The sequence below is a fragment of the Chenopodium album genome, chromosome 23 (genome assembly GCF_948465745.1).
Source record: "Chenopodium album chromosome 23, dcCheAlbu1.1, whole genome shotgun sequence".
In the NCBI taxonomy this organism is placed as follows: domain Eukaryota; kingdom Viridiplantae; phylum Streptophyta; class Magnoliopsida; order Caryophyllales; family Amaranthaceae; genus Chenopodium; species Chenopodium album.
The window spans coordinates 7726977-7754172 of record NC_137856.1 but is presented as its reverse complement, the minus strand read 5'-3'; the positions used below and the strand labels follow the sequence as shown (position 1 = coordinate 7754172).

At 34.2% G+C, this 27196-nt stretch overlaps 1 protein-coding gene across 1 annotated transcript; it reads left to right on the top strand.

Annotated features, from left to right (window-relative positions):
• The first annotated feature begins 5180 nt into the window (after positions 1-5180).
• LOC145608920 (uncharacterized) lies at positions 5181-18168 on the top strand. The gene is made up of 7 exons (XM_081664503.1): positions 5181-5372; positions 8365-8602; positions 8761-8811; positions 11768-11819; positions 11887-11945; positions 12059-12104; positions 17682-18168. The coding sequence occupies exons 2-7, from the start codon at positions 8474-8476 to the stop codon at positions 17819-17821; spliced, it is 477 nt and encodes a 158-aa protein (XP_081520629.1). The 5' UTR covers positions 5181-5372; positions 8365-8473; the 3' UTR covers positions 17822-18168.
• The last annotated feature ends 9028 nt before the right edge of the window (positions 18169-27196 follow it).

Below are 27196 nucleotides of genomic sequence, written 5' to 3'. Positions count from 1 at the left end.
TTTGTCTATACATTATCGTTGACAATGATGACTATTCCTTTCGCCAAGGGTAAAGGTTGCCAACGATCCCTTTCCTAACCCAAATAATGGGGTTAAATCCCTTTTAATTGGCTAAAGAACAAAGGGACGAACTAAGCAACCACTATGACAATTCTATAGTTTCAAGCCTTCAAGATATAACATGATTACTAGTATTTAGAAGATGTTACAACATAAGGCAAATGGGGCAGTGTCTTATTCAAAGGAACACTTTGTGAGGCTTGCGATGCTCCCTTTTGAAGGCTTTATTGATATTAAGCCTTAAAAAAGGCAAACATCTGTAACAATAGATGACCAAAAGAAATAAATCAAAGCTACTAACAATCCTTTACAGTTGCCAATTATGCCTCTATTAATTAATATTTTTTTTTTAACAACTCTATTACAGTATCATTATCTCTATTAATCAAATCTTTCTGCCCATTCATCAACTTTATAATTGGGCCCCTTTGTTTTTGGGGTAATGTGTTTTGCATAGGCCCAAAATCGGCCCTGTATAAGCTCACAATTTTTATTGAATTTTATTTTTAAATTGGAGGAGAACAAGGCCTAGGAATATCATGATACTGCCTTTACATTTTTAGTGCCCAATTTTGACCAATATACGTAGTATACAGTATGTCAATGTGAACTTTGACTAAAACCCTGTTCATTTCACCTTAAAAAATAATATTAAGTACAAATAATTTCAGTTCAGTAAAAATACTACCTCCGTTACATGTTTAGTGCAACATTTGCCAAATAAGGAAGCTACACATTAAGTGCAACAAAGTGAAAATTTCCTAATATAGTAAAATTTTGTCTGTCAAATTACAATTCTGCCCTTACTTATTTTTCGTAAAACACAATTAACACAAATTTACAGATTTGATTAGAATCTATTCCTTAGTTAATTTATCAAATGACTCCCACCAAAATCAGAACACAACCCTCCCAACTACCCACATTTAATTGAATCAATTCACATTAAATCAACTCCCACCTTCATCATTCATCTTCTTCACTCATCTCATGAACCCAGAAACCCTATCCAAAACCTTATGCCCCTCTTTCTCTCTCTTCCATCCATCTCTCTCTTCCAGCAATCTCACTCTTCCATTCGATTGTCAACCCGCTGATTTTCCGATCAGATCTGACCGGAAGCAACCCTTTTTCCTTTTTTTTTTAGAAATTTCGCAGATCTACTCGAATTTCTACACTTGAGTCCCTAAAAATGGATGATTTGACCCCTTCACACGATGCTTTTTTCGCTTGTGATGATGAAGACGAACGTGAGGTTCTTGATGAGCTTATTGCCTATCTTCAGGATGATTTGCCTTGGCTTTTTCAATTTTACAGATCTGGTGAAGCTAGGGAGGTGTTGTCTGACCATTCTTTCGAGTGTTTGGGAAGGGTCCTTAATTCTATTCAGATGGCAAAAGGTGAAGATCCTGTGGTGGATTTGGAAGAGAACTACCATTCTAGGGTTCCAATTGTTAAATCGACAAGACCCAACTTTAAACCACGGAAGTTAGGTAGAGCTACAACTGTACGGAGGATAGGTGGGAAGGGGGTGAAAATCTGTGATGCTGATGAAAGGGACAATGGGAAGGAGGGGGGTTCAGCTGGAAAGGGAGGGGGAAAACACGGGGGAAAGGGGAAGGACACGAAGAAAGGGGGAAAGAGTGGGGTAAAAGAAAAGGGAAAGGGTGTTGAAGAGGAGGAGTGCTACGGTTTTACAATGAAACATACCCAACCAAAATGATCTTCCCTTCTGAAGAAGCAAAAGATGGCAACAAAAGGATCAGATCTGGGATTGTGGATGATGAGGACCAATTCGGTCCATCTTACCTCGACTTTCTGAAGTATCTTGATCGGAAATTTCACCCTTCTCAGTGAATGGGCAGCGTATAATTTTCTGAACCCTTATTTAATTTTTGTTTCTGATTATATGAGTCCCTTTTTTGCTTGAAATCTATGCTAGTTCTGGTTGTTATTTTCTTCAATACATGTGTTGCTTATTGGCCTATCTTTTGCTACAATTTGATCATGTTTCTATGAGTCCTAGTTGTGATGAATATGGTTACTCCTATTTTGAATATGGTTGGCTATTCTGGTTGATATTGTGAATATGGATCTTCTTCTTTTTTTGGTTGATATTGTGGATATGGTTGGCTATTTTGGTTGATATTGTGGATATGTTGGGCTATTTTGGTTGATATTTGAATATGGTTGGCTTTTTTATTTGATATTGTGTCTATGGATGGCTATTTTGTTTCACATTGTGAGTATGGTTGCCTCTTGTGGGATTTGTTGTGCATATGGTTGGTTTTTTTGTGATATTGTGGATAACCAACCCATTTCTGTTTCAAATTGTGAATATGGTTGCCTTTTGTGGTTTTTGTTGTGAATAAGGTTGGGTTTTTCTGGTGATACTGTGGATATGGTTGGCTTTTATGTTTCTCATTGTGAATAAGGTTGCCTTTTGTGGTTCATGAATGTTGATGAATATGGAGATGGTTGATTGATGAATGATGAATGTTGTCTTTTATGCATGTGTTTCACTGATTTGGGGAGGTCATTGTAAATGCATGTCAGTCCTCTTATGGTTGACTGATCTCAGTGATACTTAGTTGAGAGATCAGTTTAGTCTAGACTTCCAGATGATGAAGGGACTCAAATGACTGAATGGTTCATGTGTTTGATTTTGCTCCATTAAATGTGTATCATTTCATGTTTGAGGTAACAAACCATGACCCATGTACTGAAAAAAAATTGCCTTATGATGGAAATGCTTTAAAAAAAAAAGGAACACACACACATAGAATCAGATTAAACATCAACAGTCCCTACATGATTGCCTTACATGCCATTAGTTTAATTACACACAAAAGATGGCATAACCACATATCAAATTTCACTAAGGGGCCCTAGACTAATTACATTCATAAAATGTGGTTACATGTGGCAATCAACAAATCTTACAACCTGTAATCAACTTGATTGCCTTCAAAGTTGTTTTGCTGACCTGTTATACATTAGCTTGAATATTAGTAATTATCAATAAGAAAAAATATTGCAGGGTAATACGTAGTAGTTGTAAGACTATATGTATAATCCAAATACCTGATCGTTTGTGCAATGTTTTTTGCGAGTATGACCTTTTTCTAAGGAACTCTTGCAACGAGTAGAACCATTATTGGAGCCATTACCTCTTCCACGCCCCCTACTCCCATGACTACTGCCTCTCATTTTTATTCCTTTCACTGTTGAGGTATCACATTGCAGCTCTACATTAACATTTTCTTCACAATCTAAACTCTCTTCCTCATTATCATCCTCTTCTCCACATATCAATTTCTTTAGACGTGCTTCTACTTCTGCTAATGACTTTTGGTGTACATCTAAAGCCCATTTGTAAGTATCTTCACTTTGAGCTGCAACTCCTGTAATGCATTTGCCATTGCTTGATCTTGATCGGTCAGAATAGTTTTAGGCTTCTTTCCATGCATTGCCTTCACAAATGTGTCAAATAGCCAATTGAAAGTTTCTGTTGTCTCATCATACAATAAAGCTGCCCCAAATATATGGTTTGTTTATGATGATTAACTCCAACAAACATAGCAAATGGACGACCATCTTTATGTTTTTTGTAAGTTGTATCAAAACATACTACATCACCAAAATTGTCATAGTCAGACATCATTCTTGCATCAGCCCAAAAAATATTTGTGATGAGATCATCCACATCAACTTGTATGGCATAAAAAAACTTTGGATCATCAGTTTGCTTGCGTTGCAAGTACTCTAAAACCCCGCCGGTATCTCCAACTTTCATTTCTTTCTCTCTTTTCTTCCTCAAATAATTATTACAATCTACACGCAGAAAACCAAGATTATCTCTCTCACCTGCCCTTCTACTCATCAACTCCATACTTGCTTTTGGTGTAATGCCAGAAGAGCATGCCATATCAAGTTCACTAGCTTGAGATGAGTTGATACTTCTATGTGAGCGAAATAGATGAGTCTTTGATGGTGTTGACAGAACATGATTATGTTGTGGTTCGAATTTAATGATACGAAATCGTCCATTAATTCGGGAGCTTACTTTTATCATTGCAGAGCATCCAACTCGTGTCAAAGCTCGATGTTTCTTCACATAAGGGGCCCTTTTATCTTTTCCCCTTGAACCTTCAAAAGAACAACAAATGATCCTATCTAGAATAGTACCAGTGTTGTCATCTCTATGAAATTTACTTAACCGAATTCCGAATCCAATAGCTCAAGAATATCTGTTGTAGAAATCATAAGCTATATTCTCTGATGCAAACTCCATCCCTATCATTGGAATGGCTTCATTGGGCAGCTTTGAGTGAATTTCATTCATATTTGGCAGAAAATTATCTTCTTCAACTTTATTATCTTCAAAGTTGTTTTTAGAGTTATTGACCACATCATCATTATCATTCAATTGCTCATGCTCCTCAAAAGATAATCTACGACTAGTTTGTAATGACCCAATTTCTTTATCAAAATGACAATTCTGTACCACCAAAAATTGCATATAAAAATCAATAAAAATACAATCATCCAAAACCTAAACAACTATATACGCAGTATAATTTTGACAATGCTATGGCTTATACTAATAGTAATTATCAATATGCGCTCTAATAGCTACCCTATTGACCAAAAACAAACAAAACATATGCATATAGTATTTCATAGATACGTAATTCAATAAGAATCATACCTCGTATGGTAAATTGTCGAAATCGCTTGTCAATACTTCTCGTGGAGTATCCATTAAAGTGAATTGTAGTGCTTTAGTATTTATGGATGCAATTAGAGAAAGAATAAATTGAGGTAACTTTAAAAAAAAAATTAGGGTTCTTCTAGAGTTATAGAGGTAGTATACAGGAAAAAAATGATGCAATTGAATTAAACGTAATTGTGTAAAGGAGAAACAAAAAAAAAGATAAGAACTAAAATATAAATTATGTAAAATTTATTTAATTTAATTTGCTATTAAATTTTTTTAATATTAATATTGATATTTAAAGTGACGTAGACCAATCAAAACGAATGGAACATGGAATGAGACATATGAGTGGGATAGAGAATTCGGACCCGAAAATCATACGAGTAACTGCCAAGCTGCTTTCTAGCAAAAGTGTACTCCCAAAATAAAAAAAGCTCGTACATTTTTTTTAAAAAAAACGCTCGTATTCCACTCCGGCTGTGGTGCGCACCCCCTCAACGCCACCACCCTCGACGCCGGCCACCACCTTTCAACACCGCCTCCCATCCGTGTTAACTAGCAGCAGCAGCAACGAGTTCCTGCAATTAAGGAGGTTAGTTTGCCCTAATTTGATTCTTGTAACTTATGTATAAATGATGTTGTAATTGCTAATTAGACACAAAATTGGTTGGTATGGCTTCGCTTGAATTTTTTTGTACTGGTTTAATGTCGAACTGCTGATTGAAATAAATTAGTTGTGTCGTCTATTGATCAATTGGAGATTGATATGATTAAATAATTAATTTCAGAATTTATTTTGGTGATTAAGTTAGATAATTGAGTGGTTAATTAATGTTTTAGCTTCTGAATAGATTTCTGGTTAATAATCCAACTAACATCTTGAATTTGATGGGTTTTTATTTGAGTTAAGAACAATAATAACAATTGATCAATTGTGGATATTTGGGTGAGTCGATTGGATTTCAGATTTGGTAAGTGGAGAAATTGGAGGATTGTATAAAGTGGTATAAATCACAATGTTGGCTAGTGAATTAATCATTAATTTTGGTTTAAATTCTAACTATTATGTTCTTAATCAAAACAATTATATTTCTGAACTTATAATGGCAAGTGGGAACTAGTAATTTTTACATCCCTTAAAATTACAACAATTTTACCATAATAGCATTTAATTTTCTATATACTACCTCCGTTTAATATTATTTGCAATGATTTGACACAAAGTGTGAGTAGAAATGTCTATTCGTTGCAAATAATATGAAATAGAGGTAGTATTAGTAATGCTTATCTTGTCTAAGTTAGTATATGAATAGGGCAAAATTGTTGCAAATTTAAGGAAACTAAGGAAGAATAGTTTTTAGATTTGTTGCTTATATGAAAGGGTGAAATCATGGCCTCATTTATTTAAGACTTTGAGTAGTATTCCTTCCAGACAATGCTAACCCCAATGTTTGAGGACCTTGTCATTGTGAATAGTGCTTAATGGTAATGTAGGTGTTTTTGCTCAATAAAGTGCATTCTATGCAACAAAGGAATTTTTGTGTCTCATAAATAATACCCTTTTGTTGCAAATAATAAGAAACGGATGTAGTTTCTTTTATACTCGTAATTTGTAAGAACTATTTTAAGAGTTAGAGATGATTGGGAGTTTTGTGGCTCATTTGTACTATTCCATTGCTATTTATAGAACTAAATCTATCTTTTTTTTTAAAAAAATTAACAAACGTTGAGGAAAAAAAAAAACCGATGACTTAATTTTGGAATTGAAGTAGGCAGTAGCTATTGATGTTCTTATAATCAAAGCGACAAAGCCTGTTGTATCATTTCATTAATTATCAGAAAAATGCAAGAAACTAGAAACACGCATAAAAAGAGGAGCCCACTTTTAAAAGACGTTGCTTGTTCCATGTGAGTAATGTTGATTTGGCAAGCTACAAAGATCAACAGGCTACAACATTTGTGCTCCACACTGATACCTTTCGTGCTCTATTTAATAAAGAATTGCAAATGCTTTTGTTCTCAATTATTAATTTGTTAAAAAGTACCAAGTTCTAGAGTCAGGGTGTTATAGAATTTGGGAAGATAGAGGATACATGGAGATGGAGGAGTGTTAGGTAGGGGGTTTAAATATATAGGTAAGGTTTGAACTAGTGGTCAGCAGAAGTGGAATGTTGATGTGGGCGATAGGGGTTCCTTCAGATAGAGAAAGAAAGATGGCAGGGCTAGGTTTGTGGATGACAAATCTGCTTTTAGTTGATCTGCATGCTGACCTTTGGGACTCCATTTCCGACATTAATTCTGTCCTCTGGCCAAACTTCTGCACAATTTCCAAAGTTCGAAGACAATATTTTTCCATTGATTGTTTCAGCTGAAATGATGGTGTTTGAGTGATGTTTCTTGACAAATAACTAGTGAGATTTTGGTTAGATGACTGGCGCTTGGTGGTAGTGTATCGATGTTTGGTGTGAGAAGCTAATGGAGTTGACGAACGTTGGTCATCAAGGTTAATTTGATGTATTTGTAAAAATAATTTCTTAGGGTTACATGGTGAATCTAAACATTAAGGTATATATATATATATTTTTTTTTTTTTTTTGAAGGCAAACATTAAGGGACCGTTTGGTTCACACGGGGTAATTGGAATGGAATGAACAAAGGGAAAGAAAAGGAATTCAATGGAAAACCGCAAAATTTGTTATGTTGTTTGTTTTGAATAACAAAGGGAAACAAACTACCACTTCCACCACCACACAAGACCTATTATCTACCTTCTCCAGCCACCACACCACTCGCCGCCCCTTCCTCGCCTCTTGCCTCCTATCGCCGGAGCTCCCCAGTCCTCGCCGAAAATCCCCTCCCCCGAAAAACTTCCCCACTCCCGCAAAAATCCTAAAAAATCACTACTTCCCCGTAAAACAGCCGGTTGGCCCACCTCCCACCCTCAAAACCCTAGCTGCCAGGGTTTCGAGGGGTGAGAGGAAGGCCGTTTGGCTGTTTTACGGGGAAGGGGAGGTGAGTTTTTAGGGTTTTTTTGGGGAGTGGGGGAGTTTTTCGTGGGAGGGGATCTCTGGCGAGGGACGGGGAAGCTCCGGCGATGGGCGGGGGAAATCTGGTGAGGGACGGTGGAGGTGCGGCGATGGTGGCTGGGTGGTGGGGATAGGGTAGGATGCGGTGGCTGGTTTGGATTTGGTGGTGTTGTGGTGGCTAAGGAAAGAGAATGGAAAAGTCGGGGGGGGGGGGTAATTGGTAGAGGGTAAAGGGAATGGAAACAAATGCCAAACAAACAACAACAAAGGGAATCAAGCATTTGATTCCCATTCCCTATGATGAATACCCCAACCAAATGCACCCTAAGGGTTTATGATGAGTAATTGCAAAAGTTAGAGGTATATGATGAAAATATAGTTGTTATATTTTTATTTTTTTTAAAATATTTTTTAGTGATCACTTCTTTTTTTTTACGCTGTATTTGTTTAAATTGTTCGTGCCGTTGTTTTCTTAACGTAAACAATACTTTGATATTCTCACTAACTTCAAAAAGCCATGCTCTTCTTTATCTTTTTTTTTCTTTTTTCCTTTCCTAGTTCACCGTGATTGCAAAGAAAGAGAAGTTTAAGTACGAGAATCAATTGAAGCTTTGGAGTATTGGTACATAAAAAAACACACAGCGAAATCATCAGGGCAAGTGGAGAGATGGGGACACGAGAAGTGTATGAGGAGAAGCTTCGAACTGGAAATGCGTATCACCATGTTCCCACCATTAATCCTGGCCTCGGCACCCCGCGCTGCCCTCGTTGTCTCTCTCTCCTCGACTCTGATTCTGTATATTCTCTCAATTTGATTATTCTGTGTGCTTTCTCTTTGACCTTTTTTCTTTTTTCGCTGCATTTTGGTATGCATATTAACAGTTCGACAATTTGTCACAAGGAACTTTCTTGCTATGCTGACTATTTGCCTTATTGGGTTTCTTGTTGATTCAGAGGAGTGGTGAATGGACAATTACTCCTGTGTTGCACGATGCTACAACTGTGGTATGATTTCTGTCTTCTTTATTTCTGTTTGTGTATGCCTGAACATAGTAAGCGAGCTGTCTATACAATCTATTTCTTGCAGTTCCTATTGCTCTCAGAAATTGTAGACCAACTTTGAATCTTGTTAATTTTTTGAATGGAACTTAATTGTTTATGTTTTTTTAATTTTGGTGAAGTCATGAGTACATTATAATGTTTCTGATTTCATATGTGATGTATATGGTGTTAATAAAGATGATCTTAGGCGGCATTGTACAGCACTTCCCTGTGAAGGACAGGTCTTTGCCGAGAATTCATAACTTTGTGCCTAATGTGTTAAAATGTAATGTGATTTCTTCTATGGTGGTGAGAGAGAGTGAAAGACAAATAGAAACCCTCAAGGTGTTAATTGGATGTGTTTATAGTAGTTAGAGGATTTGGAGCTTTTTAATTCAATGTATATTTTTCATGTTAGAGCTAAGTGTGCTCATTTGTCATTGTCTTGGTTCCTACTTAGGGTTCTTCCACTTTGTCTTGGCTACATATAGACTTTGCATCTTGATTTCAAGGTCTGTTTGATGGGCTTTAATGGGTTCTACTTTGCAACGCTTTCTGGAATGTTGATTTTTGTTGAAAAAAATTAAAGGGTTGGAGTGTAAATGGGTTGGGAACACTTAGTTTAGACAGGAGAGGCCATTCATTCTGGATGTAAAAAAAATAAAATAAAATAAAAATTTTAAAAATGACAAGGCTGGATTTGATAATCAAGACGGAGAGGTCTGCTTGTGATTGCAGTAGTTACTTGTAGTGAGTTGGTTGGAAGATCAAGATGACCATGCATTAAAAGTTTGTCGAGTGGAGAGGATGGGCATAGATTAATAATTGAAAGCCAATACATTCCTCTGTTTGTTTAACAAAGGAGTTAATTGAGGACTTGAGGTGTACATGACTTTGATAAGATATGTAGAGGATATTTTCTATGGAATCTCCTTTTTTACATGAGATGATCTATATTTATTGATCAAGCCCCTGTCTTGTACTCTTGAAGCAGCTTTGGTTTTTGTTTGGTGTTTCTAAAGGTGATTTCTGATAATGTGTTAGAAATTTTTTGAGAAAGAGAGTCCTTGTTAAAGTATGCATACGAGTGTATGTGTTGTCTATCAAACTAGGAAATCCCTCCTTTGAGTCTTGGTTTGAAAACAGTTTAGTTTGTTAAATTCAAGAATGTCATCTTATTATTTGTGCCTCCTGATATCATGCAAATTTGGTCTAAGATTTTGGCCTATCAATGTTGTGAAATGATTTTTAATGCGTGAGTAGATGCAAAAGATTATTGCTGCTGCTTTTATGCTAGATAGTTGGTTGCTGATATAAGGAGGGCTGATGATGAGGGAGCTTTTTTGATAAAATCATGAAGTATGAGGAGGTGTACGTGGATGGTGGTGTAGGCTGTTTCTATTCTTCCCAGCTGTTGGCTTTAACAATCAGCCAACAGACAAGATAGTGTTAGACTGCCAGAGATAGACCATTCATTTTCCTTTTTCTCATCACTTGGTGGTGATGTCTTGATAAATGTGATTATAAAGTAAATTCTTACACTGAATTATCTTGCGGTAGTTGGCATTTGTTCCTTTTGCAGCTTATGTTTGTATTGCCTTGTCTCGAGAAATTTATTAGAAACTTGTAGATGTCATGATTGTCATCCCAAATTTGCATATCGTTTAGTTAGTCTTGGACAGTTGTGAGGTCAAGAATTTCTTTATTTCTTTTTTAGGACTCCATCATGGGATATTATTTGTGGCTTTATATGATTTAGTTTTGTGAATTCATAGAAGATTGAATAGGTGTAATATGGGTCTTTTGCTTAGTGGAAGAAGTCCTGTCATCACCCCTTTTAAGGATTCCCTTTTATTTGGTTCATAAAATTAGAAAATACTATGAGATGTCTAAGGATATTTTATGAGAAAGTCTATTAAGAGAGATCTCTTAACAGGGTTGGACCTTGTGGTTGAACTGAATGAAGACGGAGGAAGTTGGCTTTCAGAAGTTGTTTAAAAACTTCTTACTTCTTAGTGATTGGTTATTGACTTTGCAGCTTTGAAAGAGCTGAAACTGCAAAATGGTGTATGGAGTATAAAATAGGAACGTTTATGGATGTGGCAGGTGCTTATGCTTCTAGCCCATGAAAGTTCAATTTGAGGTCAGAGATTGAATGGGTAACAAACATCTGGCCTTTTTGGAAGTTGCTCTCTTTGATGCTGTATATTCTAGATTATGGAGTCTGAGTGGATGATTTCTCTTTATGGTTACTTTTTGCCATTATTTCTACAATCAATTGTAAACCATTACAAGATATTGAGATGGTTCTCCTCTTTACTCAAGTTGCTTGGTATTTTATTTTTATAGTGTTTTTTTGTTTATGCCAATTCGTGTTTTATGAATTGTATTGATCTCCTTTGGTAAAGCTTTCTCAAACCTAAATGTTTTTTTTTTTTCTTTTTTATTTTTATTTTTTACTCACACATATTTACCACTGCTTAAAAATTCTTGATTCCCGTTTAAAACTCTCTTAATTTTACTTGGACGCTCTTTCTTTTTCTCACTTTACACACCTTTTTTCAAACTCTTTCAATTGATTATCTTGTTATGTCCTTTTTTCAATATTGTACGGTTCTTTATGACGATTCATGTTAGCAGATCCTAAATCATTTTGGGACTAAGGCTTTGTTGTTGTTTTAGTGTTTTTTGTTTATAAGATTGGCATTCTTTGTCCAATCTTTTACACAATTGGAGGACTAAATCTTTTCCTTATAGGCTATATTAAGATTTGTTTTCATTTACAGAATTACAATAGTGTTTGCGTTGGGATCAAGGCTTTCACATCGTTCTGCTTTTACTTTCCATTTTCCCCCTAGGCTTCGTCTCTAAATTTTCTCCATCCCATTTATCTAATGTATATTCATGGACTGTTATGTAGGCCGGCTGTGGGATTGGAGGAATGCTAAGTGCTACTCATGTTTTCAACACTGGTAATTCTTCTTTTACCTTACTTTCAGTCAAAAGAAGTATCTATAGTCTAATGATACATATTCTTAGGTATACCTTTCGTCCAGAAGTATATTAAAGGACCCAAGTGGCTTCCATTTGTTGTTGGGGTAAGTCCAATCCATGCACAGGCAATTGTAAATTTATCATAATATTTACTGACCTTCATTTCTGTAAATCTTATTTTAGCTTAATCTTACTGTAATTTCTGTACCTGCTGCAGCTTCCACCCTTACTTTTGTCTTCAGCTGCATGTGCTGCCTTTGGTGGTAAGTTTTGATTTATATCTTACTGTAGCATGTCTATTTATTATTATATTTTAGGGTCTAGCTGTAGGTTGATTGTTTGTGCATGATAGTTGCTGCAAGTCCTTAGGAAGTTGCATTTATGATCTGTTGTGTAAACAAGATCCTTCAGAAAAAATTGCCATTTCCCTCATTCAAATTATTTGCAAATTGGTAGAAATTTGTCAATAAACTCCTATATTACTCACTGCTTAGAGATATTGGAATCAACTTTAAATTTTTGTTGTTTGTTCAGTCTAAGTAAATCGAGGAATCAATTTGTTTGATGTCATTGATGGTTAGATCACTAGATTCGCTACTATCAAACAATGAGTTGAGGCCAGAAGGCAAAGGGCTGGTTTTTACGATTTTGCCTCAATAGTTTTGATCGAGCTTAGTAAAGAAATTCTGAATCTCTAAGTTCTAACTACCCTCACCAGTCACTCTACATCATCACAGCATGACTGGTCTCTCACAAAGCCTCATTGTCAAGGTCTTATAATGTCTGTCAATCTGGTCTAATGACCTTTGACTATTTTTATGACCACACATGTGGAGCTTTATTAATGCATTGGCGGTGTTCCTTCCAGTGTCAACTGACTAATCCACTCGTTGCTCATCAGGCTCTTTACTAAACCAAATGTTGGCTCAAATAGTATAAATGGCATTGGTTACGGAAAATACGTACATCTTGGATCTCATTTGGCATGATGTAGCATTAAGGGTCTCTGATTATGGCTGTGTGACTAAGGTTTGGCTTGTGTGGATCCTTGGTTATTGGCAATCTTATGGCAAGGTCAGCGAGTTAGAGCTGAGAGAGAGTGATAGCTTTTGGTTTAAGAGTTTATCTATTCTCCCCCTCCCCTCTCAAATTAATAAAGAAACTAAAATTTCAACTGCTTGTATTTGGTTGTATCTGTCCTAATTTGAGTTGTAAGAGTAGCAAATTACTCAAGCTAAATTAATTTAGATACTATAGGTTTTTGATGATTAATTTGATTCAACAGTAGTAAAGGAAAAGAAGAGAAAGGAAGGGAGGGGAAAAGAAAGGAAGAGAAGGGAAAGGAAGGAGAATATTTTCCAAATTTTTGGTCAAGGAAAGAATAAAAAGGGAAGGGAAAGAACTTTGATTTACAGCTTTTATTTTTCTCTTTCGAGTCCTTCAACTTTGGGAGGAACAGAAAGCTAAAATAATAGTGTAGGGGCGTCCCTCCTAGTTAGTTCCTTTCCTTTCCTTTGAATTCTCATGTCATTTATCAAACCAAACATGGGCTCATAGTTAAAACCTTTTCCATTCAATTATTTTCTAGCCAAATCCCTTCAACTAAAAAGGCCTCGGTTTAAAAGTAAAAAGTTATGATAATAGTAAAAAGTTATGATAATAGTTAGGATAGAGAGAAATGGATGGAAAGGAAGAGAAGAGAAAGGGAGGTGCATTATCCTTTGTTTGGATATCTTCTAAAAGGGGGAAGAGAAGAGAATTGGAAGGATCCATCTTCCTTCCCCTTTTAATAAATTAAATCCCTCCATTATTGGAGAGATTTAGTAGGAAAATGGAAGGTCACCCTCTCCCTCCCTCACCTCCCTTTCCCTCTTTCTCCTTCACTCCTTTTCCCTTCACTATTATTATCCAAACATAATTAGCTTTTATTTTCCTTAAGTTTTGAGGAAATTTCTTAATTACCCATTGTTGCCTCTCCTTTTGTGTTTCAATGTAAAATAAGCAATTTTTAACCACAGTACTGTTATTACTACCTTCGTTCCTTATTTTGTGCAACAAAATTAGTGATACATTTCCCTAACACCTAATCTCTTAATGTTTTTATTCAAAACAAGGGTTATGTGATTTGTGGTAAAGAGAAAAAGATATCTCGTAAGGATAATAAATAAATCAAGGGCAATTAGCACCAACACTACTTGCCACCATGAACTTCACCCATTCAACCAGCATTAACACTAACCCCAACACTTTCTCAACACCACCCTGCCACCACCAGCATCCACCTAGTAAATCACCAATACCACCCACCCTATCTCCAAAAGCACCACCACCCACCCTCCCGCTCCCCAAAAGCACACCATACACTCACCCTCTCCCAGAACCAAACACCAACCACCCTCCCGCTTTCCAAAACCATCACCATTCAACCACCCTCAAATTTGACCATAAAAACCTCTAACTTTAAGATTTAATGGTATTTTTGAACAAGATAAGGAGAGGAGAAAGCTGATGGTGGGCAGTATAAGGTGACCACTTTTATAAGGGAGGATGAAGTGGCGCTAACTCGACAGTGGTGGTGTGGTTGTGAGTGGAGAAAAAAATATGGTGGTGGTGGTGTGGTGGTTGTAAGAGAAGAGAGAAATGTGGTGGTGAGGGTGGCTTGAGAGAGAGGGGAAAGAAAATGTGGTGTGGGTGGTGGATGTGGTTGTGATGGAGGAGAGAGGATGTGGGTTCGGTTTATGTTGAAGGATAAATAAGTTTGGCTAATAAGTTAATAACATGTCATTTAATGAGGTTGTTGGTAAATTGACTTATAAAAATTTACTATAAAGGAAAAGTTTTTTTTGTTGCACATAATGTATAACATCTCGAAATGGCAAAAGTTGCACAAAATAAGAAACAGAGGTACTCCCTCCGTATTTTAATAAGTGTTGCACTTACTAATTGCTGTCGTGTTTTAATAAGTATTACACTTTTTTTTTTTTTTTTTTTTTTGTTTGTTAAAAAGCTATATTTAAATATATTATCCCTCTCCTCTCATGGTCTCCACCTAAACCCACTACTACTTTTTTTTTTATTATTTCTTTCCTCTCACATTCATTACTTTTCGATAAACTATCAACCCCATTATCTTTTTTTTACAATTTTTTTAACACACCAACTACCCCACTTACCTCTTATTTTATTTAAGTCAATTATATTGCTTAAAACTATGTGCCGGTCAAAGTATAACACTTATTAAAACACGGAGGGAGTAGTACAATACTTTGGTTACCCGGTTGTATCAGGTTATAAATAATTTGAGCCTTGACTTAACTCAACATTTGGTATAAAGTGGGTAATCAGACTTTTTTTTTTTTTTTTCTGCTAAGTTCAAGTAGTATTGTACTCCCTCCGTTGTTAAATACTTGCTCCATTTCTCCATGCGCGAAGTTTTAGGAGAAATTGGAGAAAGTAATAAAAATATGGAGGTAGTGGGGTTGGTGGAAAAATAAAAAAATGTAAAAAACAAAAGTAGTGGAGAGAATTAGAGGAGAGAGAGAATATGTTGGTTCCGCTAGGTTAGAGAAAGGAATTAAATATTGTAAAAGCTTTCCAAATAAGGAAATGAAGCAAGTATTTAAATACAGCCGGAAAAGGAAAGTGGAGCAAGTATTAAAAAACGGGGGAGTATTAAACATCAATAATTACAAGCCCATCCTAAAAATAGCTCTGGTTACTGATTATGTTGAAGGATAATCAATGGGTAAACACTTTTTAGAAATGAGATTTACAAATGTTAAAGGCTCAAAACTAGTAATGATGATGATTAATGGAACAATTATTATACGTTGATAGTGTTGTATAGTTGGCAGTGCTATCTGTAAGGTTTTGAGATCTAAGATAATAAGATGCAATGCTGACTATTAAACTCAGGAAGTCAGGATCTATATGGACAAAAATATCTCCTAAAGGTGTTTTACCACCGAGCCACTATAACTGTTAATGTTAAGTTTCTAGATGTATATTATATATTGGGGTAGGTAGTGTGCCAGAAATTTGCAAAACTAAAACTAAACTTGAATTAAACAGACTAAAATAACCTACCCAAAACTAAAATTTTCGGTTTGGATGCCCTATTTTTGTTTTGGTTTTCCTGTATTGTGTACATCAGTTAAATTGATGTATCCTTCTTGCGTTAGCTTAGCCAGAAAGTTAACTAAATTTGGAATCCAGTTACACTATGTCTGGACAACCACAGTCTAGGGAAAGGGATGGGAAGGATAAAGAGGGAAGAGAAAGGGAGGGAAAGAGTGACCTTTTATTTTTCTTCTAAATCTGTCCAACAATCGAGGAATTTAGTTTATTAAATTGGAAGAAAACTGGACCGCTAATATAAAATGCATCCCTCACTTTCCCTCCGGAGTTTCATATCCAAACATAATTTTAAAGAAAATGGACATCACAAAAAATTTCAGTGATGGGTGCACCAGTCTCAACTCTTGATGTCATTAACTTAATGAATCTAATTCCCGATTTAGCTTAATGAGAACCATTGGTTTAGACTCCTATTCCAACATTCAGTGTAATTGGTGGAGCTGGGAAGGCGATATGGGTTCAATGTGTGCTGATGAACAGGAGGCAGACTGCAGGTGGGATTAGGATGTGGGTTGAAAGAGTAAAATTAGGAGGTAATGGGGGTGTTTGTCTTTATGTTAGTTCTATATTCATTAATCTGATTCTCGGGCAAAGAAAAAATTTCTTAATCAATATGTATTTCCATGCCACCATGCCAGCTTGATATAATATTGTTACTGAAACAGGAACTTGATTTTCACTAATTATCCAGGGTAGACCGGATTTTTTTTCTCTCTTTGTGTTCGCTCTCATGGTTGAACTTATATCTACTAGCAAACTTTCAGCTTCAGTTCTAATGGAATCAGTCAAATGTTTACAAAGTTACCTCCGTTTTCTGTCTATTGTGAATAAGTAGTCACTTCATTCTTTTCTAGTGATAGTAGTGAAGCATCTAGGGAAACTATTCTTCACAGGAACAAAGTATACATGTAACTCCTCTACCCACTAAACCCTTTTATTGACGAAAGGCTTATCTGAGTAAGACAAGTAGTCAATCAAAACTTTTATACAACTAGAATCTAGTCTCTGGTGGGATTTCTTGGCAAATTTTCTTTCGCTCTGAAACATTCTTGACTTCTTGAGGTACAATGTATATGTTTAAGAGCAAATGTTCCAGAACTCACTTTGAAACCATTTAAAAACTTCAAAGCAATTTACAGAGGAAATATAAAAAAAAAAAATAACTAGGCACATTTTGTCCTTTCAAAGCGAACTAGAAGGAAATATCTTTTATGGATCTAGCATTAGAGTGTGAAATTTTAGTTTTGTTAAGGATGATGTAGCAATTCACTGCAGGGAGAAGGAAGCCACAGTTTTTAAATTAAAAGGGTAAGATGGGATTCGGGTTATTTATTGGAACAGAGGTCTTCTTTGAATGGATGATATAGCAATTCACTGCAGGAAGGAGATATTATTAGGAAGTAATATAAAGGAGATGAGGGAGAGGGACACATTTAGCTTTCCTACATTTCATGCTTTTTTAGGGTTTGCATTTTGCTCTTTTCACACTATTTCTTGCTCTGCAGGCAGATTAACTTTCTTTCTCTCTTTCTTTTTCTTTCTTTGATTTTTAAAAAATTATTCATGGTACTTGATTGATTCAGTGAAGTTCGATTAGGTTGGCAAGTAATGTGCTTACATGAATCAAAACTCTTGCTATTTTCAATCTTTCGTTACGTAATGTATGTCTGTGAAATAAGTTGATCAAGGTAGCAAATGTGCAGGTTATGCTCTTCCTAAATTTACCCAGCTTACTGTGACATCATATTATGCTGCCTCAAGCGCTTCACACTATGGGATCTCTCTACTTACTAGACACATTGAAGAGGCACATATGTCAACCTCGCAGCAAGAGAAACTCTGATGATGATGATGCGTGTAAGACAACATGGGTGACACAGCTGCTGCTTTGCTTGTACCAGGTTAACATTTATGGCCACTTTCCGTAAGCATATATATAGAAAATTGAAATTTTTCTGGATTTTTCGTTACTTCCCCCCTCCCCTCCCCTCTCTTTTAAAGTTCAACTTCCACCTTTTCTGGATTTAGTTGTCACATTACTAGCTAGGAATACATCCAACCATTTTATCTATATATAGTTAGGAAAAGTGGATTATACTTGATTTTTGCGGCAGTTGTAGCCGAGTTATCTGTATAGTTGAAGATATTTAAATCTTTCATAATAGATAGAGATATTTGAGTGATCTGACATTTAATTTGTTGATCTTTGCACAGCCAATGTTATTTCATTTTCCAATTTCTTTGCAACTTGCAGTAGATATTTTGCCTTGCTTTTGAGTGTAGTTTTAGTAGTAGCTTATAAGCAATCGGCTTGTATTTTACTTAAATGGTGGTTCATTGAGCCCACATAACCCACATTATTTTGTGGGAGGAATAGTTAATAACTATAGTCCAACCTTTCTTGCTCCGAAATTATTCGAAAAAGAAGAAATGTGGGACTTGTAACCACTTAGAATAGTTAGGCTGGGCCCAAATCTGTTTGTGTTAGGGCCTCAAATCATGTCTGATTTCCATAGGCCCGGTAATTTGCTGTGCAATTGGGACATTTGGTGACGGGCCAAAAGAGATTAAAACCCCATGTCATAATTCTTGAAGAAGGTGGTATCCTACAAAACAAAAGGAAACGATTTATTGGTTAAAAGGGAGAAAGAAAGGTATAGATTAGGGGATACATCAATCATGTTGTATTGTTGTGTGACAAAGGGAGACATTTCGATGATATTCAATGTTACTCGGACTCTTTATTTTATCTCATGTACCCATGTCGGATTCTCAACGAAAATACTTCGATTTGGGCCAAAATCATGATTTTTTTCCTCTATGCAGCAGAATTTTTTGGACACGGGTACCTGAGTGTGAGTAACATTTTCTACTGCTCTTCTATATTCAACATCCCAATTGATTTTCTTCAAACCAAAATCTCTGTAAAATCTGCCTTTTCCACTCTTTACTTTCTTTTTATTGGTGTCTTCCTCCAATAATCCATAATTGATCATGTTGGGATCATAGTAAAAAATAAGACTCCTTTCTCAATTCTTTGATAAAATAGGTTTAGTCCAGAAATCATGTTAGCGTGAACTATAAGCTGTAGAAGGTCAGGAACTCAGGATCTTGACTAACTGAAACTCAACGTCAAAATTTTCTGTTTCCTTACTAGAAATATGTTTGTCGAACTGTTGCAACCCTAAATGTTTATAGTCAAAGTTTGTTGCCGTCTTAGCTTGATTGTGTTGTTCACTAAAAAGTTACAACTTTAAAGGAAGCTTTAGTTTTCGAGTTTGGTTAAGATTTATCTTTGAAATTCTTCGTAGGAAACTTCTTTTTCCACAAATCATTGCTAGTTGAAGTAAAGGTTTGAGGTTTTTCTTTCCAACTGTTTTGATGTCAACTTCACTTGTCTACTTGCCACTTCTCAACTAGATATTTTTGTGTGTTTTTGGTTCAAAATTGATATTATCTTGTACTGTGTGGTCTTGAGTACTTTGATGTGTCTCAATTGATTTGCCAAAATATTATGTGGATCATATAATATTATTAGGTGTGACAAAGAACCGACAATTTTCTTTATAAGTCTAGTATTTGTATGATGGATATTCTTCATATTATTTCTAATAAATACTTGGATAAATGATGAGGACAAATCGCACCTATTGCGACTGCCCATTTAATGCTCCCAAGTTGTATAAGAGAATTTCAAAATATAATTTTGTTCCTTGAATTTGGAAATAAGTATTTCATGTCTTATTATTTTATTTTTGTTATAAAATATTTGGAATTTTATTTTAGAAATATATGAACTCGTTGCTTTTTCCTATTTCTGTCTCCATTTTTAGAAATCGTTATATGAGAACTAATACTAGTACAATAGGTAAGCTCTGAATTGATTGAGCTATTATTATTGATTTTAACTGTTGTACTCTTCTGAGTATTTTTTCTGGTTAGAAATTTAATGTGATGTACATGTAAGAAAATCATTCAATAACATTGTTTTGGGGATGGTATGATGTAGAATAATTATTATAGGTTGGACCCCTCATGTGCTAATTGAGTTTAGATTTACACTTTAGACCCTTGAGAGGTGAGGAGGACGGGGACGAGGACGAGGACGAGGACGAGAGAAGTTCTAACTCTGGAGATCTTTATTGATAGGATTCAAATCTATGATCTCAAGGTCATAATGTAGGAATTATACCACTAAACCAAGCTACCTTGGTATGTTGTAGTACTATGCTTATCAAATGACACGTAATTATTGTTTAAGGGTTGGATACGAAGTGTACTAAGAAACGTGATCTTTAAGTGATTACTCACTTCAATATAATTCTCACAAGTAAGCATCATAGTCGTTTTCTATACTTAACAACTTGATCAAACCAACAAATACTTATTGATTAGATGTAGAGGGTCCTAATCAATAATGAATTGAATAGATGAAGACAGATGCCTAAGGACATATTGAAGTGATTAGAGAAGATCTTGTTTGAAGATATCTCCATCATTGTACTTCATTGTTACAGAATTCTTGAAATCTAGCTGAGATCTACATCAGTATGGCTAGCAACAACTGTAGTTTTTATTAAGATTAGAGGGACATTTTTCACTTAAAGGCTAAATTCTGTTGAAATACTCTTTCTGAATTATGGTCATTTTCTCTGAAAGAACAATGACATCCCAAATGTGGTCCCCAGATACATGTGAATGTGTAAGATCCATTCATAAATATAACTTCATAGCAGAAAGTTACCCAAAGAAGAGTCAGCCAAAGATGGTCCTACTGATCTAACAATATGGTCTACAAATTTGGTGGCATTTATTAGTAAGTGAATGCCAAAGTCACTCCCCAAGAAATTGACAGTTACAGGAGGAAGAAGGGAGGAGTTTTTGGTTGGGTTATGTGATGGTCGACCTGACAAAATTGACCCATACCCGATAATCACTTGACCCGGAATGATCCAAGGTGTTGAGTACTCGACCCGACCTATCAATCCCCCAGGGTTGAACCAATCCAAAACCTGAATAGACACCCCTAGTTGTATTTTATGATCTTATCCAAAATGACTTAACCCGAACTTGATCCAAACGACCTGATTGCCAAGTTATGTGACAGTGATCTAGCAACCCCAACCCTGTGGCGTATGTTAGCAAGACATGAGCATACTGTATAAACTGTCAACCTCGTTAGCAACTTTTTATAGGGGTTAGTGGGGTCAAGTATACTTAAATTCTACAGTGTCTTTGTGTTTTAGGAAGTGGTCCTATGATATGATGATAATGTGGTTTCTCTTTCTCTTCAAATGTCTTTATTGTTCCTTTAATTGTCATATACTAACACATATACTTGCTACTATATAGTACACTTTTATATATATACACACATATTCTTGCATGAACAAATGCTCCCTTACTGAGATGCATTAAATATGGGTTGGACCCATTTTTATAATATGGTTGGATGATGCAATGTGTTATGGCTCTGTCAGTCATGGGTTCTTTTAATTCTCTCTCTCTGTGAAATCAGACAGTTCCTTGGTTGTGTACATATAGGGCAGTGGTTCATGTTTTAGTTTTAACCCTCTTCTGTGTTACTCTTACAGAGCTTCCTCCTGAATTAGGCTTCAGTAAATTCTTGGTTTTTGTTTTTTTCTCTCTCCTTTTTTCAAAGTTCAAACTTTTATTGCTCTGGTTTGGTGGTTTTTTACCTTCTTACTTTTATTTCGAGTGAAAGTACGGGTTCATCCGTTCTTTAGTTATCGCCGTATCTACTTTTTTTTTTTCTTACACCCACTCATCTTTTTATTCCATCTCTTTTACTTTACTCACCTATTTTTTCCCTACACCCATGCACTTTGTCCATGCATTTCAATAAACAAAAGTCGACATTAAGCGAGTTGAATTTTCAGAAATGAATCGAGTATTTATACAAAACATGATGAAAATTATTTTATGTTATACATCGTTTATTTGTAAAGTATATAGTCAAATTTAGTAAAAATAATAAAAATACGAATTTTGCAATGATAATTTTTAAGGAAAATGTTTGGTTAACCATGAGGGTCACCCGTGTGAGGTAAGAGATTGATTCGAAAAGATTATATTCGTAAGGTGAAGGACTAATTACATGGTTGATAAGTCATTGTGTATTGCTCAAGTACTAATCCATTGAATTATTTGTACTCTTGTATATTACGAAGTACATTTTCTTTTTCTTTTTTTACATATATTGGGATGATTATCAAACAGGCATTGTTGACCTTTTCTCAAGAATTTTTTACCCATATTTTTTAATTTCTCTGTCACATTTTTTAGGCATAGACTCATAGTACACATTTTATTTTCCTTAGATTGCTTTGAGCTTTTATTCAACTTAAATTCCAGGTTTTGCTAGCTTTCTCAAAATTATCTTGTGTCATAGAACACATTTTTTCCATTAAATAATTAAATTAAATATATTTGAAATATTTTGGGAGTCTGGCATAATAAGAAATCACTTTCAATATTTTTTTCTTTTTTTAAAAAATAAAATTTCGAAGAAATATTAAATGGAGGAGCCATTTTTCAGAAGTTAGCTCATTGTGTGTGGGCAGAAGCATAGTCCAAAGAGTGGTCCATGGGGTGATCTATGTATTGGAATTCGAATATGTGGCAGCTAGATTATTTGCATTTATTGGTTTTTTTGGCAATAATTATGTAATTTCTTAAAACTACTACATATCTTCAATATTATAGTTAGTACCCGTCAAAAAAAATAAAAATATTATAGTTAGTCGATTCATGATTGAATTTATGAAATTTTAGTTGGATTTGAGAAACATGTTTAAGTTTCGTAAATCAATATGGTATATGAATATTTTGACTTACTCTATTTAGATGCATGGATATTTCTTAAAACTAGCATGGGTATCAGCTGAACCCTTTACAATTAAATATTTTTCCCTTTCTATTATAAATATACTAGTACTTGTGAGTACTTAACACCCCATGTTCATAATATCGATAGCTCATCTTCAAGTAATCGTGTCTTTATGAACTATACGTATATGTGTTGGACAATGATAGAATTATTGTTTTGTTGCGGAAGATAAGTGTCCACCAAGATGTGGAAAATTGGTTTGGATTAAGAATTTTGGGTCATTTTTAGATGATGAGTCATTCATTAAAATTGGTTTGGATTAAGAATTTTGGGTCATTTTTAGATGATGAGTCATTCATTAGATTTTGTTTCAAGGCGTTTCACGTTCAATCATACTGTAATTAGGTAATAATCAGTGTAAGTTATAGAGTACATTATTTCTAGTTGGGTTAGTACGGTACACACCAAATCAAGTCATCTATTTTCGGGTTTATTTAGATTATGATATTGGCAGGGTACTTTAGCCCTTTTCTTAGGCATGTAAAATAATCTATATTTTATAAATTGTGGTGTGTGTGTGTTTTTTCATTTGTGGAGCAATTAGTATAGATGAACTCATGGAGTGAGCTCAAAAGTGAAGGAAATAACAATGTACTATAAATAAATGAGAGTTATTTGAATATTGTGATGTATTTTCATTACATTCGTGATATTTTCAAGTAATTTTTAGGATTTAACTTTCACCTTTGTGCGTTCTTATGTCATTGTGATTGGGTGATATGTAGTTTAGATTCTTATCATATTAAAAAAAATAATAATAAATAAATAAATCTAGAAAAATTCTCTATAATAGGTAGGTTGTTTACTTGTTTACCGGGCTATAAAATTAGGTTATTTGAAGCAAAATATGATATGAGAAGCCAACTTGAAATAAGATTACTACTCTACCTCAATATTAATTTTGAAATGTTTTTGTAGTCGGTCAAAGTCTCGTGGCTGGTACGGTGGTACCCAAGACTTGGGTTTAAAACTCGTCTACACCACTACTCTTTGTAGTTTTTAAAATGCAGAAAATAGATGATTAGAATCAGACCAAATCGAAGTACTTGCTAGATCAAGCCCTGAACTTGAATTTTGACCAAACGTTAACAGAATATAGGGTTCAATTAGAATTTCAGTGGCCATTAAACAATCAAAACTTGATTCAATTAATCATGATTATTACGACCCATGAAAAATTTATCACCCAATGTATTTTAACACTTGAACTTTATGTTCAATATAAGGTCAAGATTTTAACACAATATACTCTTGTTTTTTTGTTTGTTTTTTGTTTTTTGTTTTTTTTTTTGAGGAAATTAACACAATATACTTTGTTGACTTTTTTAAAAGCAATCACTCAATGTATCCTAAATTTTATTGGAACTAACTTGAATAGATTTTAATTGTGAGACGATGTCATCTTTACATGATATGTACTTGGAATAACCCTACTAAACTTATAATGTCCCGAAGAAGAAAACAAGATAAGCTGATCATAACACAAACTCACCTTGAGTTTATACTTGAACCATTAATTTTACTAATATAAAAATGAATTGAATTAAATTCGACCCAGCTAACAATGATTGAAAAAAAAAAACTAACTTGAACCAAAATCAAATCGATTAAAATCAAAGTATACTTAAATCCAAATGGATTAATTGCGTGACATAACTTAACCTGAAACCAAACGAATTGAAGTCGAAGTTATAATTTTAAATTTAAATAGATTAATTATCTGGAGATAACATGAATTGTACGTGACCCGACCTGAAATGACAGCTCTAGGTACAACATCATGAACTTATCTCTTGAATACATTGCCTGCCGAGGAGTGGCATGTGAACAAAAAAGCTCAAAAGAGGCAAGTAACAGTTCTTGTCAAGATATAGATAGAGTCCTACAAAATAACCCTAAAAAGTAAACTCTACTAGATATTCATCACTGAATTCTGAAGTGGAAAATTTTCCTTTTAAGTATAGTACTATAGTTTAATTGATAGTCTCTGTAAAATAGGAATCTTTATGGATGTTCTGCCACACTCAATTAATGCTTTATTCTTATACTTACCATTTTTATGCTTAAAAACAAACACCCAAAAACCTAAGTTTAATCCCCCATTTTCCTTCTTATATTATGAAAAGACACAAAATAAATCCTTTCACGTAAGCTACTTAATTATTATTGGTTGTAATTTTGCTTTAAAGTGTAAAATGTTCTTTAAATGTCCATTTTTATTTTTTGTAACATAAAAATTAAAATAAAAAATAAAATAAGTTATGCAAATTTGCCACATAAATTTAATTATAGGAAGAATGTTTTTTTTTCTCAACCTAGTTTGAAACAAAAGCTCCTCTTTACCTACCAAGTACTATTTTCGTGATACATGCCAAAACACTTTCCAGCTATTTTTACATCATTGATGTCTTAGCTTGCACATTTTTAGTTGTGTAAAGAATTATTGAGTTAACGTGTTATAGAAAGCTGGACCAAAGTTGCCAAATGTATATAGCTAAAAAAAGACTCAAGTATGTTAATGACTTAACGACTAATTAGTTGATAAAAATGTCATGTATGTAAAATAAGTGTGGTATACATAGGTTGAATTAGGGTTGGTGATAAGATAGATGAATGACGCGTTCAATTGTTTTATTGAGTGTTAATTATTTGGTTAATATATTAGTCATTTGGCGTTCAGTTTACTACTTAGGGTCCGTTCTGATTGATTGGACTGAGCTGAACTGAACTGAACTTATTGGAACTGAATAAAACTAAACTGAACTAAACTGAATATTTTATGAGAGAAGGAAATTAAGAACTGAACTTAACTTAACTTAACTTTTTGGAATTAAACTGAACTGAAAATAATCTAAATAGAACAAACCCTTACATATGTTGTAATTTAGTTGTAGCATATATCAATATTGGTTGAATTAACTGAGATTTTTGCTACTATGTACTTTTTTATATAATTTGTTGGGAACCATTTAATGTAGAATTGATAAAGAGTAGAGAGATGTACGTTTACACAATTATAATTTGAACTTTTGTATAATAGTCGAGTCTATTTCTAGAGTTTATTAATGCAACTAACAATTGTTGCTTATATGGTATCCACGTCGCTACCAATCTTGATGGGATGAAATTGGTCATTTTCTACCTTATGTTGCGTTAACTAATAAAACGAAAGAAAAAGAAGTACGTGCTACTATAAGCTTCAATGATAAGAACCTTTCATAACTCTTGAATGAGGTTGTATTATTAATTCATATATAAGGACAATTTTATTTATTTATATTTTTAGAGAGAGGACAATTTTAATTTAATCATGTGCAATTGTGCATGACTATGATGATTTTATTTTTATATATATTTTTATTTGATAATATGCTCATTTGTGAAGCTTTAGATGTAAAAAAGTATTGACTAGTTAGGGACTAAAGTGTAAGAATGTTAATTTAACGATGTAAAAACCAAAGGTAAAAAATTAACAAGATTAGTTTTATTTATTTATTATATATTTTATTTTATTTTATTTATTTATTTTTAAATTTTGGCTGTCAAAGCAACCAAAAGTATTTTGGCTATTTGAACATATAAAAATGTTATTAATCAAACATAAAATTTGTCCATTTGATCATAAAAACTCATTAGTTGAACATGGAGAATATCAAACTAGTAAATTAGAGTGGTAATTTGGAGATGACAACTTTGCACAAAGGATAGGATGGAAATTGTTTCTCTCTTTATCCTTTCAAGTTTGCTCCATTTTAATTTCTTCTTTTGGTTATCTCTTTGAAATTTCTACATACCATTAATAAGTTATGAGGATCACGTCACTAATTTACTTTTGACATCACTAACGTTATCTCTCATCAAATTTACCAAACAAAACTTAATAAAGTGAACATATATTTCTATGAAGTAAACAAAAGGAAATAAGGGAGTATATACTTCCTCCGTTTTTTTGATAGTTGGAACACTTTTTTAAAATGGAAATGTCACAATAATTGCAACACTCTATAATTAAAAAGTTATTTTGAGAAAAAGTTATACTCGTACTATTTTTCTTATTTAAAGTACATGACCCACTAAATTACACTTTTAACAACTTCTCACCCCATTTTAAAGTATATTAAACCATGTGAACCCTACTTTTCTTAAATACCGTAAAAAGGTATGTGTTGTAACTATTAAAAACGGAGTAAATACATTGCTACATATACTCATAGTATATATGTAAAAATTTTGGCATTTGGCAATTCCGTTAGTCAAAATAAATGTTGTCGGTTGTTTTGAAAAATTCACGAAAATGTAGATTTATTT